Raw genomic sequence first — 12,893 nt, forward strand, 5'->3', positions numbered from 1 at the left:
AGGTATTTTGTGTGCAAACTGCAAAGTATAGCAACGACAAGCACATTCTTTCATAACGGTCCGTCCCTTCGGAGATTGATGGCGGCCGCTCCCAAAATCCCAACCCCAGCTTTACTTAGCGCCACTTAAAAGAGGAACCCGAACCCGCTCTTTAGTGGCTGAGTGGAGCCAGCCATTCAATCACAGCGGTGGAAGATGAAGCAGAATTTCTATCAGCTGGGGATTCTATCTACTATAGCTTCTGACAAGAATTATAAAGGAAACGTCATAGCAACGTTGGTAGACTGAAAATATTGATGGAATTGCGCATATTCATCAATTGGTCACCAAGACGGACTAGATATACTATGGGTACTTGAGTATAAGGATGCCGTAGTACGGATATTTGTTCAAGGCTAGGTATTCTGTGGCCTGGGCTACTTGCATAGGCTATGTTCACCTGGCTTTCCAAACTGAGCTCATCAACCAACAGCCAACAGCCAACCAACTCTCCAACCAGAGATTCCCGGGAGCCGTCTTTTTCATTCACCCTTTCCTGCAATTGCGTGAAACATGAACCAACGACAAATAACACAGTTCCAGCATCTCATATCCAAGAGGAAAGCGCACCAGCATGAACGCCCACCCAAAGTTGACTGCACCCAGAGAGGTTTGTTTCCAACCTAATCATACAAAGTGCATCCATAACTCGCTCTCAAGCACTTTCTTAAAACTCCGTAAACATGTGACCGTACCTGGAAAGGGTTAGTTTGGTCAATCAGTGGAGATTGCAAATCATCACTCACTCATCTGGTGCCGTAACCACTCCGTACTTCTCGGGATCTTCAGGGTAACGATCGAATTGACTGGCGTCTCCAGCACCCGCCTTGACTGGTGGCGTGTAAGGTGCGTCAATGTCCTTCCTGGCTAATCGATCCCAGGTGACTTCAGCGAACCAAGGATGGGTCTTCACGTCATCTGGGCCTCCGTAGAGATTACCTAATCGCTTTGTGAGGTCGGCTGTGATCAGACGCTCAAGAAGATTTTGAGCGTCCGCGTTGACGTATGCCGGATATTTCACTTTGCCCTTGAGAATGTTTTCGTAGATCTTCATGGGAGATCCACTATCCCAGAAGGGGGTGTAACCGCAAAGCATTTCGTATATCAGGATGCCCAGGGACCACCTGGTGCGCCAAACATGTTAGTCCATTTCTGTTCTATCGCCAGTCGCAAGAACCTACCAATCCACGGATTTGTTGTAGCCTTTGTTAGAGACCACTTCAGGCGCTAGGTAATCCGGAGTGCCACACAAAGTCCACGTCTTATCAGGCACACGCTTCGCGAAACCGAAATCTGTGATCTTCAGATGGCCATGCCGATCGAGCAGCAAATTTTCCGGCTTGAGATCGCGGTATATAATGTTCTTTGAATGGAGGTATTCCAAGGCTAAAGTGACCTCGGCGGCGTAGAATTTGGCAACGGGGTTAGGAAAACGCTGCAGTGTGTTAGTCAGGTCAATTGGGTTTTTCGGAGAGTATCATATAAAACTTACTCCCGACTTCCTCAGAAGTGAAAACAGCTCTCCACCTTCAACAAAATCCATCACCATGTAGAGGTTCTTGGGGTCCTGGAACGTGCCCCAGAGGGTGATAAGGAAAGGGTGTTTGACGTCAGCTAGCATGCGGCGTTCGTCATTGGTATGTTCGACTTGCTTCATTTTGACCACCTGGGCCTTCTTGAGCACCTTGACCGCATAGAAACGCTGGTTGTGCTTCGATTGGACTAAATGTACTCGACCGAAGCTACCAGTTCCAAGCGTCCTCAAGATATCGAAGTCACCCAACGAGTATTTTCCTTTTGTTACGCGCATGACTGAACCAGTGCTAGCGTTCTGTTGATGGTGCGGCTGGTGTTGGTACTGTTGTTGCTGTTGCGCTTGATTCTGACTCTGGTTCTGCTGTTGTTGGAACTGCTGAGATGGCTGCTGATGTTGTTGCTGCGCCTGCGACTGTTGCTGTTGCGGAAGCATACTTGGCTGTGGCAGAGCTTGCTGCTGCTGCTGTTGGAGGGCTGCGGGATCAGTTCCGGGACTGACGGTCTGCGGTCGATGGCTGTCTATCGTGGCGGCTAGGTACTGCGGGTTGGTCTGGCCGTTGTTGTAGGAATTGCCCTGGGCATTGTGCTGCTGCTGGGGCGGGTTGATGAGGTTATTGATGCTGGGTAGGTTTTGATGATCGTGATTCATAGGACTGCCCGCACCGTATGAGGGTTGATGGAGGTTAATTGCGCTCATATCTTCTTGTTGTTGTCCGCCCGTAGCTGCTGTCGTCTGCTCATTCGGCGCAGAGGATTGATTCGATTGAGACACGGCACCTTCCTGAATCTGGTCGGGCTGCTGCTGCTGTTGCTGGTTCTGGCCGTTGGTTGGTTGGGAATTTGGTGCTGAGGTGGATTGCCTGCTTGTTCGAGGCAGGTGAAAAGCTTTGGAGATGGACTTGGACCTGGAAGTGGTAGGAGTAACTGGACTAGTTGGACTTGAAGCAGAAGGGTCAGAGTTGCCCTCTCTGGTCCGCTTTTTCTTGAGAAACCCCAGTGAAGGCATAGGGTAGTAATAGTGTGACGACAGAAAGAGAGGGGGGAGAGAATTGCAAGAGACGGGAAGCGGGGAGGGGATGAGATAGGTAGGTAAGGTAGGTAGTCGTAGTTAGTGTGTAGGAGTGGTGGTGGTTACGGTAGAATGGACCCAAAGATGAGGAAACACTCTGTGCAGATCGATCGAACGGAGCGGAACAGGTCAGTTTACCCAGCCCAGCTTCTCAGCTTGGTTTGTGGTGGGCTTGTGGTGGATGTGGATGGATCCAATTGTGGGATAATCGGTTGAAATATGCCTTACTGAGAGCTCTCCGATTGATTGACAACAGGATGACAGATACGCAAGAGATAATAGAGAGAGGGATAGATGGATGAAACAGCAAAGTTGGAGGGATTTGAGCACGTTTGCTTCTCCTGGACCAGCAAGAAGTCAGTGAGCTCGCCTGGTGCAACCTACTAGCCCGAGCTAACCTTGCAATTGCAGCTCTTTCAAGTTCAGGTACAGCAACGTAATGGTGGGGAGAGGCTGGAGGCTGACGTGACGTGCTGGTCTCGGTCTGGTCTGTTCAAGATCGGCTTGTCTTTCTGTGGGGAAGCTCTCTTTCAGCTCGCTCAGAGGTTAGGTTAGGTTAGGTAGTAAACAACGGTATCCAGGGCTATGGGCTTAACAAGCATGCGTGGACAGGACAGTGAGAATAAAGACAATGCTCGGTGGTGAGAACCTGGGCTTTGTTTTTTCCTTCTTTTTGGTTTCGTAAGTGAACAAAGGATTTGAACTCTTGGCGCATTCCACCCGAGGCCGGCAATTGGATGGCTGATACTATTCCTTGGCTCTCTGGTGGCTGGCACAGGTGGAGGGATAGGATACGAATACCCCGTGCCTTGAAAGATGCTTTTGGCTTTGATTTTTCGCCGTTTAAACAGCCATGCCAAAACTGAGCCCGTCTAATTGCGAGTGACCAAAACTTTTGCACAAGAGAAGGTGATATGAATGATTGTGAAGGCAGGGCAAGCCAGAATAAGGCACCTTAAGCAAGCTAGTAACGGTACAAGGTTTAAGCAGGCTGGTGATGATGTAGTGGTTGGAGCTCCGCCCACAACGAAAGTTGCCCCTCTTTCAGATCGGATCAACGATTGCACACGAGCGGGAGCTGGTACTGATACTGATGGGCACAAAATGATGCCGCGAGTTGCTATTGCCGTGGGCTTCTTCCCTCTTGTGAGCTCGCTTGCGGTGCCTTGTGTCGTTTCGTGTCCAAAAGGAGGCGCCAACTTGTCAAGACGATATCTCTTTAGCGGCAATTGGTTAACTGCTGCAGCTCTAGCATGTAACTAGTAGCTTATAGCAGCCGCGAGGATGGCAAGAATGACACGGGCTGGGTCAGAGCATAGAGAGCAATGCAATGATGTCGATAGTTCTAATAGACTTGGGTGAAAGTGGGCGAGACGTGTAGTAGCGTGCACAAGACCAAATAGTACACGAGTGACGACAATTGAGTTAGGCAATGAGGTGGGATTGGCTGACGATGAGGGTGACGTTGACGGAGGGACATGAAATATGTAGAAGATCAAATTCAAGTGAGATGAAAGGAACAAGACGTAGATTGAGTAGATCCAAGCATGACGGGCTGAGTGAGGAAAAGTCGAGACTGGTGGGAGGGTTTGGCGGCCTGTATGAGAGGTATCTCACTAACTACCTACCTAGGTCAGATTGGAATGGAAGGGAGAGAGCTCAGCAAAGACAAAAGACACAAGTAGTATCCGGGCCGTTTATTGGGTGTTTCAAAAGCTGACATCAGGAGCTACAGCGAAAAGAAGAACAGCTCAGCACAATGAAGTACTGTAAGGCATAGACCTGATGAGACTACTATCTCGACATTGGACGAGATTCGGCGCTTGGCGTCACTGCTAAGTTAGATCCAGAGAGAAAGTGGACTGTCTCGAGTCAAAGGCGGGGTGGATATCCGATCCATGAGCCGACGGGAGCTTCCTGTGTTGAAGTTACTACTTAGATCTAGAAAGGATGTGAGAGAGGGCTTTTGTATGAGTGGATGATCAACTAGACCAACACCGACTCACGAAAGCTTCCTTGTGATCAGTCATAACTCAGTCAAGCTCCCGGCTCAGGATTAGTGCGCCCGCTGGAACGTGGAGTGATTAGATGAGATGAATTGCTCGCGTACTTGAATGCAGTGGAATGCCGTCTATCCTTTGTGCTCAGTTTGATCACTAATAATTTGGGGATTGGAGACTACCTATGTAAAGTACGGAGTAGGTTATCTGAACATACATAGAGTAGATTAATATAATCTGGTGTTGCACTGCGCCTTGCATGAGGTTGAGGCCGAATTGCATCTCTATGTATTATCTTAGGTTTGCTCTTATTCTGTACCTTATGTACAAAAGAGGCTGTGCCTTTTCTATCAAATCCGGTGAACACTACTGCTTCCTTGGTATTTCATACATGCTAGGTCGACTTCCAGCATTTTGTAGAATTAGTGCTCAACCTGTTGTGAGTATATAGTAAAGCCAACCCTTTTTCATTCATAGCCGTTAGCTCAACATATTCACCTACCCCAATGGCTCGGATATACACCAATTTGATCAATTACCTCTTTTCTACAGGGCCTAACACGATTTCTTTATATGTCATATCTTGCGATTATCTTTGCCTCTGTGCGCAACCTGTCTCATAGCAAAATTAGTTACCCTGAAGTTCGCTGTTTTCAGAAACCATCAACGATTATCCGTCAAGCTAATTTGAATTTTCATATCAATTGATCATTGGCTGTGTATTTACAGGTTCTGTTTTAGTGTTATTCATATAGAAATCCTTGTACATGTATAATATTGCCGGCAAAGGCTCGATCGATATGCTTCTATAGGACCACAGGCGGTACGTTTGTCCATGGTTTATGATACGAGGGCTGTGTTTCTTAACGCCCTACGTAGTACGAGGCTTCCCCTCTACTAACAACTCTACCTCAAAAAAAAAAGTGTCAATTTTTAAAAGCAGGAGCAGTCGAACCAGGAACACGAAGTCATAACTCAGCAAAATAGTAGATTGTTTTTTCCGCCGTATCAAAGGTGCGTCACAATGCTCACCGACTTGTACCCTTCTCGTTGCCTCTCCCTTACTCAAAACACAGATACAAGAGATTCAAGGAAAGCTGAACGATGCTGTCTAAGCGGAAACATTTTTATCTCACCAACTTGTTTCCGTCACTTCATTTCAGGCGCTGGCCCCATTCATACTCGACGATCCCGTCTAGAACCTGTGCGATTTGGCCCTGGCTCGGTAGGCAGTGTAGCCAACATAAGCACCGCCAGCAACAATGATGAACAGTATGATTTTGGTAAAGAACCATGTCCAGCTACCACCCTGCTTGTTTCCGTTGGTGGTCTTACCGGTGCCCTTGCGTCCCTTATTCTTAGTGCCAGATGACTTACCAGTGTTGCTGGTGCCAGGCTGAGTGTAAAGGTTCTTGGCCGCCACCGAAATGATATCGTGGTTGTCGCTGAGCTCACCAGTCTCAGCAGTGAAACCAACATAGGCAATGTTAGGAATGGCTGGGGGATCCTCGAGGTCGAAGCATGTCTGCCACTCATCCTCAACCTTGTACTGGAGCTCCAGCCTGAGTTGTTTGTCCTGGAAGTAGGTGAGGCGCATCTTGGTAGGGACACTCGCATGTCGAATACCACGCGCAGAGCAGCCAGCGAGCTCGGTGTGCTTTCCATCGTTGGATTTGTCGTAAGAGGTCTTGCCATCGCCATACATGGCCATGACATAGGGGAAGACAACGCCGGGACGGTTGTTCTTGTAAGTGTCGATGAAGACTCCGAGGCCTTCGAAGTTATCGGGTCCTCCAAAGACAGTACCCTGTTGCGCACGTTGGCGGGTAATCCACATAGCAAAGCCGTCTCCATAGAGCTGGTTCTTGCCCGAGATCTTGAATTCAACCTCGACCTGCCAGTTTGTCGCGGTGAGGGGAACTCGTGAGTACATCCACCCTGACTGCGATGGACGATCCGAAGTAAGTCGAATATACCTATAACAAGTCAACCCACATCCGAAGTATAACGTTGTCAGCGAATTGAGGATGCATACGAATCGGTTCGAATAATGGTATCTCCGCCGAAGTCGTACCAGCGGCTTTGCATGTCCGAGTCCAGGTAGGGCTGTCGAGTAAAAGAGTTAATTGATCTGTCGATCCGTGAATGACTGCTCGCGTGCGCCGCAACTAACCTGGGTCAAGGAATGTGTCCTGAGCTAGAGAGTGAAGAATGTTAGCAAAGAAGCTCCAGTTGATCGGCCAGAAGAAGGCAGGGGCACATACCGAAATACTCCTGATGTTATCATCAAGATCATCAGCGCGGGCAGTCCATGCGAGCGCACCAAGGAGCGCTGCTGATAGTGAGGGCAACCGCATGATGAAGCTATATTATGATGGTGTCTCTTCCCTGCTCTCTTCTCTCTCTCTCGTACAGGGCCAATTAGAGGTGGCTCAATATGGGCGCAAACCGCTCTGGGATGCGGCAACAAAGTCGTGAGGTTTGGTGCTGGAGCAGGAAGAAATTGACCACAGTGGTCGTTGTCAAAGTCGTTGTGACGTTGCGGATAAATGTAGGGGGTTGTTAATCGGGATAAGGAGCTAGCACAAGTGTCCTCTTCCTCTAGACTCTGCCTGTGGTCGAAACGATTTTAGGTGAGTGGTCCCCACTGTAGGTACTTTCCCCCTCTGGATGCTGGAACCCCTCCCACTCGACCCTCGATGAAACTCTCAAGCCACAGTAGCCACATTGTCTTTCACATGTATTGCTTTATTTAAGACCTCAGCCCCTCCACTGTGAACCATGTATTTGCTAACGACCACGATCATACTACAGCGTCATAAGGCATTCATTAGTTACCGTTAATCAAAAGGAAATCCGAGTTCATACACAAGTTATTAAGGAAATCTGGCATCCCTAAACCTGAAACAATTGCACAACAGCGTCCAGCACACCAGGGATAATTCTTGTTTTGTTTTGTTAGGCTTGATCTTGTCCTCAATCCACACAGGAAGCTAATAGTTGAATTCGGTACCAAGCTTGTGTTCGTCTTCGCTTGCCTACTATATGATGCTGCCAGTCTCGCCACCGGTGTAATCGAGGTACTCACAAGAGAACGAGTCTTATTGTACTGGATATCTCTGTTGAAAACGATACTGACAAACATACGACGGTATCCTCACTCATATATACTGTTTGTTACCAGCTTTTACTTGGTGTTGGTGGTTCCATGGGGTGCTCTGACTGACCCATTTTTGATGATGGGACCTCGTCCCCAAAAATTAGCCTCCCTGGCTATTTAACTAGGTACCTATAGTCTGCAGCTTTTGTACCGTTTCAAAGAAACAGAAGGAAAGGGTGACATGTAAAGAAAAGCAAAGGAAAACCCTGTTATTACCTTAGGCGGTGTTTGAACAATGAAACCTCTGTCCAAAAAAGGTGGCGTTCTTCAAGTATCACGCTTCTCTTGATGAGTGTGCCACCGGCCCGAAGGTTCCTGTCATGTTGTTAATTTAATATATATACCCGCAACACCTAAGCCATAACATGTGCCTGGGTCAAGGCTGAAGCCAAACAAGGCTGTATGCCGGTCATCCACAAGGAAGAGGATACAACGGAAAGATCATCCCACTGCCTTCTAGCAATACTTAGGTAGGGGAACGGCCTTGTTACCTTGCACGATTAGAAATTCCTATGTCGTACTTGCCCAAAATGAAGCTCGCCAGTACGGTAGGTACCTGGGTAGGTAGATGGAGACCAAATTCCTTCCGATTTGATGGCGAGAGCCAGAAGACCAGCGTTGAAAGGGAAGGAACCTGTCCGCCAGCTGCCCGTCAGAGATTAACAGTAGAGCGAGGGAAGGAACCTCCACCTGCCTGCCAGACCAGTGGCAGAAACTGGGGCACTATAAAATCCTGGGCTTCCGTCCGTTGATAGGTACTTTTCTTCTCTTCTCTTCTCATGCTTCTCTTGATGAGGGTGGTTTACCCCGGGTCAAACCGGGGGGAACCCTTTCTTCAAGATATCACAATTTTTGGAACCTATGGCTCTGCTTCTCTTGCTTGGTAGTCTTGAGTAGCTTCTTCTGCCAAGGGTCTGTTTGTTGTATCCTTCGGGCTTCGGGCTATCCATGTGAACAATTTTTTTGAAACCTCACGCTTTCTTTTAGTCTCGCAACATCTCTTTTTTTTCATTGAGTTCTGGGCTTTATGCTTGGTCTTGAAGAAGAAAACCCCAATCTTGTCCATAATGGACTGGAGAGTTTACCCAGTGAGGCAGGGCCCCTAGAGTTGCGATTTGAATTTGAGCTCTTCAAATACGATTTCCAGTAGATTTAGCTGTTAGCCAGGATAGTACAGGCGTCAAGCTCCGTCGAAACCCCTTCATGTATGTATTTGCTGTGAGATGCGACAAAGCTAGACAGAACAGACTTATAGATGCATCGGCAATGGTACAATGGACACTCGCCCGTACTTCTAAAACATCCTCTGTAGATATAGCAGGCCCTGCAAGCTAGTAATTGCTGAAATGGAAGCCATGGGTATGTGGACCGTAATCATGTGCGATGGCGTTGGGCAGTTAACAACAGAGAACAGAAAATTTGAGTCTCACATCGTGACTAACTCGGCGCGGAGGGATGACTGAAGGTGACGACTAATGTGTAGCCTGGCTTCTTGAACGGAATCGGGAAAGCAATAGGTCCTTATACCAATATGCAAGAAGGGCTTGAAGTCGTGAATCCGATTGGCGGTCCAGGTATGATGGTCAATACTTCTGCAGTGACACTGGGTTGAAGACAGCCGTTCTTTGAAGGTTTCGGGTAGGAAAGGACCTGTCGTACATTGGATATTTCAAGATCTTCAGCTGTGATAGCCCGCATAAGCATGGCCCAGGTTTATCAACATTCTTTGAACTGGAACACTAGCTGAGGTCCTCGAAATACTGCTATCTGCAACTTACATCCTGTCTGGCACTTCATCCGTGTCTCTATATTCTTTATCCAACACTCTCATGTAGCCGTTTTTATAACAATGGCACCGTCCGCCGGAGACCGCTTCTCCAAGAGCTGGCTCAAGTCCCACTCCTCGGGGACAGTAGCGAGCCCCGGGCATTGAGGGTTTTAAAGGCGTTCTGCATTCTGCGCGGTGCTAGGGATGGCGGTCTACTCCCTCCCGTCACATCCATGCCTAGCAGCAGCGGTTGGGCCATAGCGGATAACGGAAACGTATATTTCGATGAGGATGGCAACAGGATCGGGTCCCGCGCTGGGGTAGGTGTACGGAGGGTGGAGGATCGCAATGAAGCTGAGGTAACCGGAGGGACGAGATGGGTCTATCTCCTGGATTCAATAGGAGCACACATTTTTCGGTTTCCCATACAAGCAAGAACTCGGTAGCATCACCGTGACTGGCGAGATTCCTATTCGATCATCCTTGGATGATATAGAAAGAAAGTTGACCACTTCGGGCACTGGTCAGGGGTGAAAATTCCAAGACCTCCCTCAGCATAAAGTGACGCAGTTTCTGTTCGCTACAGGGCGAGGAAGAAATGAACTGACAATGGTGGGAAGCCCCACGCCACAAGTCAGCACCGGGAATAACGCCTCTACCCTTGCTATCTAGACTCCCAGAGACGCTACTTCCGACCGACGCCTTAGTTGGATGTTGGGTCTCAAGGCCAAGAGAGTCTACATCATCCTTACAATTAAGCAGGTCAACATTGAGGATGCCAATGCGGCATCTCGAAGGGAAACCGCAGGGTGTTTTGTAGTCCAGAAAACAGGCCTCGACTACAACCAAGGCCCTTAACACATAACATATTCTTTCTGCTTGTAATAAATGGTACTGTTATTGGCTTACCTCCAGGTTGCAAACAAGTCATGTCTGTATATTGACACTTATCACGATACGTGATCATGAGAAACACAGAGACTTAGCTAGAGACTATAGCAATCTGTTATTAAGTGGTTGGGTGTGAAACGACTATTAGTTACCAAATCAAGGACTTTTTGTAAGTCAATGAAGCTGATTTTGGTTCTACCTAGGTTTGATTTAAATCAAGTAAAGCTGATGAGCACTGTCCCGGACCGATAGTTTTTCCAGCCCGCGACGTTTTTGCGACAGACAGTCGCCCAAGCTTCACAGACAAACTAACGTCACGCCTGTCAAACGAACATCACAACCATGGATTCCACACAAGTCAAGGCTGCTGTCATCAAGCAGGTCCAGCAGGAGGCCAACTTGGTTAACGCCCGTACTCTCATTGAGGTTCGTCCATTTCGCAATTCCTTACCTTCCAACCAGGACTAACAATAGCCTACGTAGAAACTCCAAGAGACTTGCTTTGAGAAGTGCGTCCCCAAGCCCGGAACTTCTCTATCGAGCGGCGAGACGACTTGCATGACCAGCTGCATGGAGAAGTACATGGCTGCTTGGAACATGGTCAACGCAGCATACATTGCCCGATTAAGGCAGGAGTCTGCTAGCTTGCAAAATTGAAGAGGCGAAGATTCTCAAAATAAAAAAACCAACGGCTTGCGACAATTTTTATGAAAGCGCAAGATTGTAACATATTGTGACAACACGGGCCGGATGACGCCCAGGAGGAGATATTATCATGTACGAAGAATCGATTAAGGATAGAACAGGGCAATAGACGAACCGGAGGAGATATGAGTGGGATGCTGTGTCAATAGCCATGCCATGTCGTTGTATACAGCCTTCTTCAATTTCTGAGTTTGGGTATCTAAGTTCCCCCAGCAGCCTTCTTCGCTTCCTCGGCCGCTCGTTTTCGAGCTAGGTATCGTTCCTTCGCACTTGAGATCTCGCCCTCTGTCTTCCGGCTCTTCGAAGTTCGCTCGACTTCTTCCCTTTGTGCCGCTTCGTCATCCCGTGATCGCTTCATTGATTGCTCAAGCTGCTGCTCGATCATGCGTGACTGTCGTTCTCGTTGAGCTTGTTTTCTTCCAAAGTGATGATTTGCCACATCCTTCCGCGGCCGCTCAGCTTGTCGTTCCGCCTCGCGTTGGACTGACTCTTTCTTCTTTATGCCAACGTTTAAACCACCCATGAGAAGCTGGCGCTTGTCCACTACTTGACCGTCTTCGTTGATGGCAACTGCGGCACCCTTCTCGTTAAGCTCTTTGGCGATATCAGCCTCTGTCTTCTCTTTCTCTTGCTCGTAGTCGTCTGCATTCTCGTCCTCGGGTGCGCCGTGCTTAGCCTTTTCCTCAGCCGCCCTGACAGCGTCCGAATGCCTTTGCTCATCTTTATCGAGGAGCTTTCTGTAGAAGGCAGACATGCCACCACCCTTGTTCTTCTTTGCCTCTTCCTCTTCCCGTCTCCTCTCCTCCTCTTCGAGCCTCTTATTCTCCTCCTGTTGTTTACGATATGCTTCCGTGACAAACTTTTCCTTGTCGGCGAATTCCTCTCCTTCGGCCTCTCGTTCCCGCGCCAATTTCTTCTCCTCTGCAATCAATGCGTCGCGCTTCCGTACGTCGGCTGCCTGCAGGATGTTTTTCATATATTTTGGCTGTTTTTCTTGATCCTCCTTCGTGACCAGTTTCTTTGGTTTGAGAGAATCGTAAACAGAATCGTACTCGTAGACGCTAGCATCGACTTCCGTGGCAGCCTCAGCGTTTCTTCGTGACGCCAGAGAGCTAGAGAGATCACCAAACATTATGTTTGGCTGGCCCTTGGATTTGAGCTTCGGGGGTTGAGTCGGAGGACCACTCTTCGGTTTGCCTAATTTGGTGATGTTGGCTTTTGCGGTTTGAGCGCTACTAAGGTTATCGAACTCTCCAATTTCTTCAGCTTTGCCCTCCCTGACTGTGCCTTCGTTGTCGGAATCATCATCGTCACCAAACATCGGTCTTCGTTTTGGTGGAGGGGGCTTCGACGCGCCTGGCTTCTTGCTAAGGTTGAGGCCGAAGGCCAATGGTTTGCTCATGTTGGGTGCTCTTATAGATCGTTGTAATATGACTTGGGCTAAGTGTAGGTTGAATACGTATAGACGAAATGCGATGTTGGGAACGGTGGACTTGGTGAATTGAAAAGGTTAAGGTTAGAGAGTCTTGGCTGAGGATTGCGACGAAGGTGAAAGGCTCAGCGGAGACACCTGAGACTCAAGGTCACATTTGATTGGGACAAAACGGAAGGATAGCAACATGTGCAGGGCCGATAGTAAGAGGAAACTTTTAGGTTCAGCAGTCAAGATATAGTTCATTGTTTTTCTTTCTGTGCATTTTTGCTTATGATAACGTCTTATTGAAT

General features: G+C 48.3%; 6 protein-coding genes across 7 annotated transcripts; 2 read left to right on the forward strand and 4 right to left on the reverse strand.

The window, feature by feature from the left end:
• Positions 1 to 201: 201 nt before the first annotated feature.
• FVEG_05331 (AGC/PKA protein kinase) lies at positions 202 to 4,599 on the reverse strand. Of its 2 annotated transcripts, XM_018893511.1 has the most exons (5): positions 2,873 to 4,599; positions 1,532 to 2,513; positions 1,221 to 1,474; positions 786 to 1,163; positions 202 to 734 (listed from the first exon to the last, which is right to left on the reverse strand). In XM_018893511.1, exons 2-5 carry the CDS (start codon positions 2,270 to 2,272, stop codon positions 707 to 709), a joined length of 1,401 nt encoding a protein of 466 aa, XP_018750365.1. In that variant the 5' UTR covers positions 2,273 to 2,513; positions 2,873 to 4,599; the 3' UTR covers positions 202 to 706. The 2 variants fall into 2 exon arrangements, with proteins under 2 accessions (XP_018750365.1, XP_018750364.1); XM_018893510.1 differs by having other exon boundaries at positions 1,532 to 4,599.
• FVEG_15617 (hypothetical protein) lies at positions 3,502 to 4,059 on the forward strand. Its single transcript, XM_018904803.1, has one exon. The coding sequence runs from the start codon at positions 3,563 to 3,565 to the stop codon at positions 3,905 to 3,907; it is 345 nt and encodes a 114-aa protein (XP_018750366.1). The 5' UTR covers positions 3,502 to 3,562; the 3' UTR covers positions 3,908 to 4,059.
• Positions 4,600 to 5,634: 1,035 nt separating the features above from the next.
• On the reverse strand, positions 5,635 to 7,220 carry FVEG_05332 (lectin, mannose-binding 2). Its single transcript, XM_018893512.1, has 4 exons — positions 6,909 to 7,220; positions 6,818 to 6,841; positions 6,680 to 6,750; positions 5,635 to 6,620 (listed from the first exon to the last, which is right to left on the reverse strand). Exons 1-4 carry the CDS (start codon positions 6,999 to 7,001, stop codon positions 5,840 to 5,842), a joined length of 969 nt encoding a protein of 322 aa, XP_018750367.1. The 5' UTR covers positions 7,002 to 7,220; the 3' UTR covers positions 5,635 to 5,839.
• A 2,262-nt stretch (positions 7,221 to 9,482) lies between these two features.
• On the reverse strand, positions 9,483 to 9,734 carry FVEG_05333 (hypothetical protein; the record flags this gene model as incomplete). Its single annotated transcript, XM_018893513.1, has 2 exons — positions 9,483 to 9,486; positions 9,583 to 9,734. 2 exons carry the CDS (start codon positions 9,732 to 9,734, stop codon positions 9,483 to 9,485), a joined length of 156 nt encoding a protein of 51 aa, XP_018750368.1.
• A 1,035-nt stretch (positions 9,735 to 10,769) lies between these two features.
• Positions 10,770 to 11,478, forward strand: FVEG_05334 (mitochondrial import inner membrane translocase subunit TIM13). The gene is made up of 2 exons (XM_018893514.1): positions 10,770 to 10,889; positions 10,947 to 11,478. Exons 1-2 carry the CDS (start codon positions 10,806 to 10,808, stop codon positions 11,118 to 11,120), a joined length of 258 nt encoding a protein of 85 aa, XP_018750369.1. The 5' UTR covers positions 10,770 to 10,805; the 3' UTR covers positions 11,121 to 11,478.
• Positions 11,368 to 12,570, reverse strand: FVEG_05335 (hypothetical protein; the record flags this gene model as incomplete). Its single annotated transcript, XM_018893515.1, has 1 exon — positions 11,368 to 12,570. The coding sequence occupies one exon, from the start codon at positions 12,568 to 12,570 to the stop codon at positions 11,368 to 11,370; it is 1,203 nt and encodes a 400-aa protein (XP_018750370.1).
• Between the last annotated feature and the right edge of the window lie 323 nt (positions 12,571 to 12,893).

Source organism: Fusarium verticillioides, chromosome 3 (genome assembly GCF_000149555.1).
Source record: "Fusarium verticillioides 7600 chromosome 3, whole genome shotgun sequence".
NCBI lineage: Eukaryota > Fungi > Ascomycota > Sordariomycetes > Hypocreales > Nectriaceae > Fusarium > Fusarium verticillioides.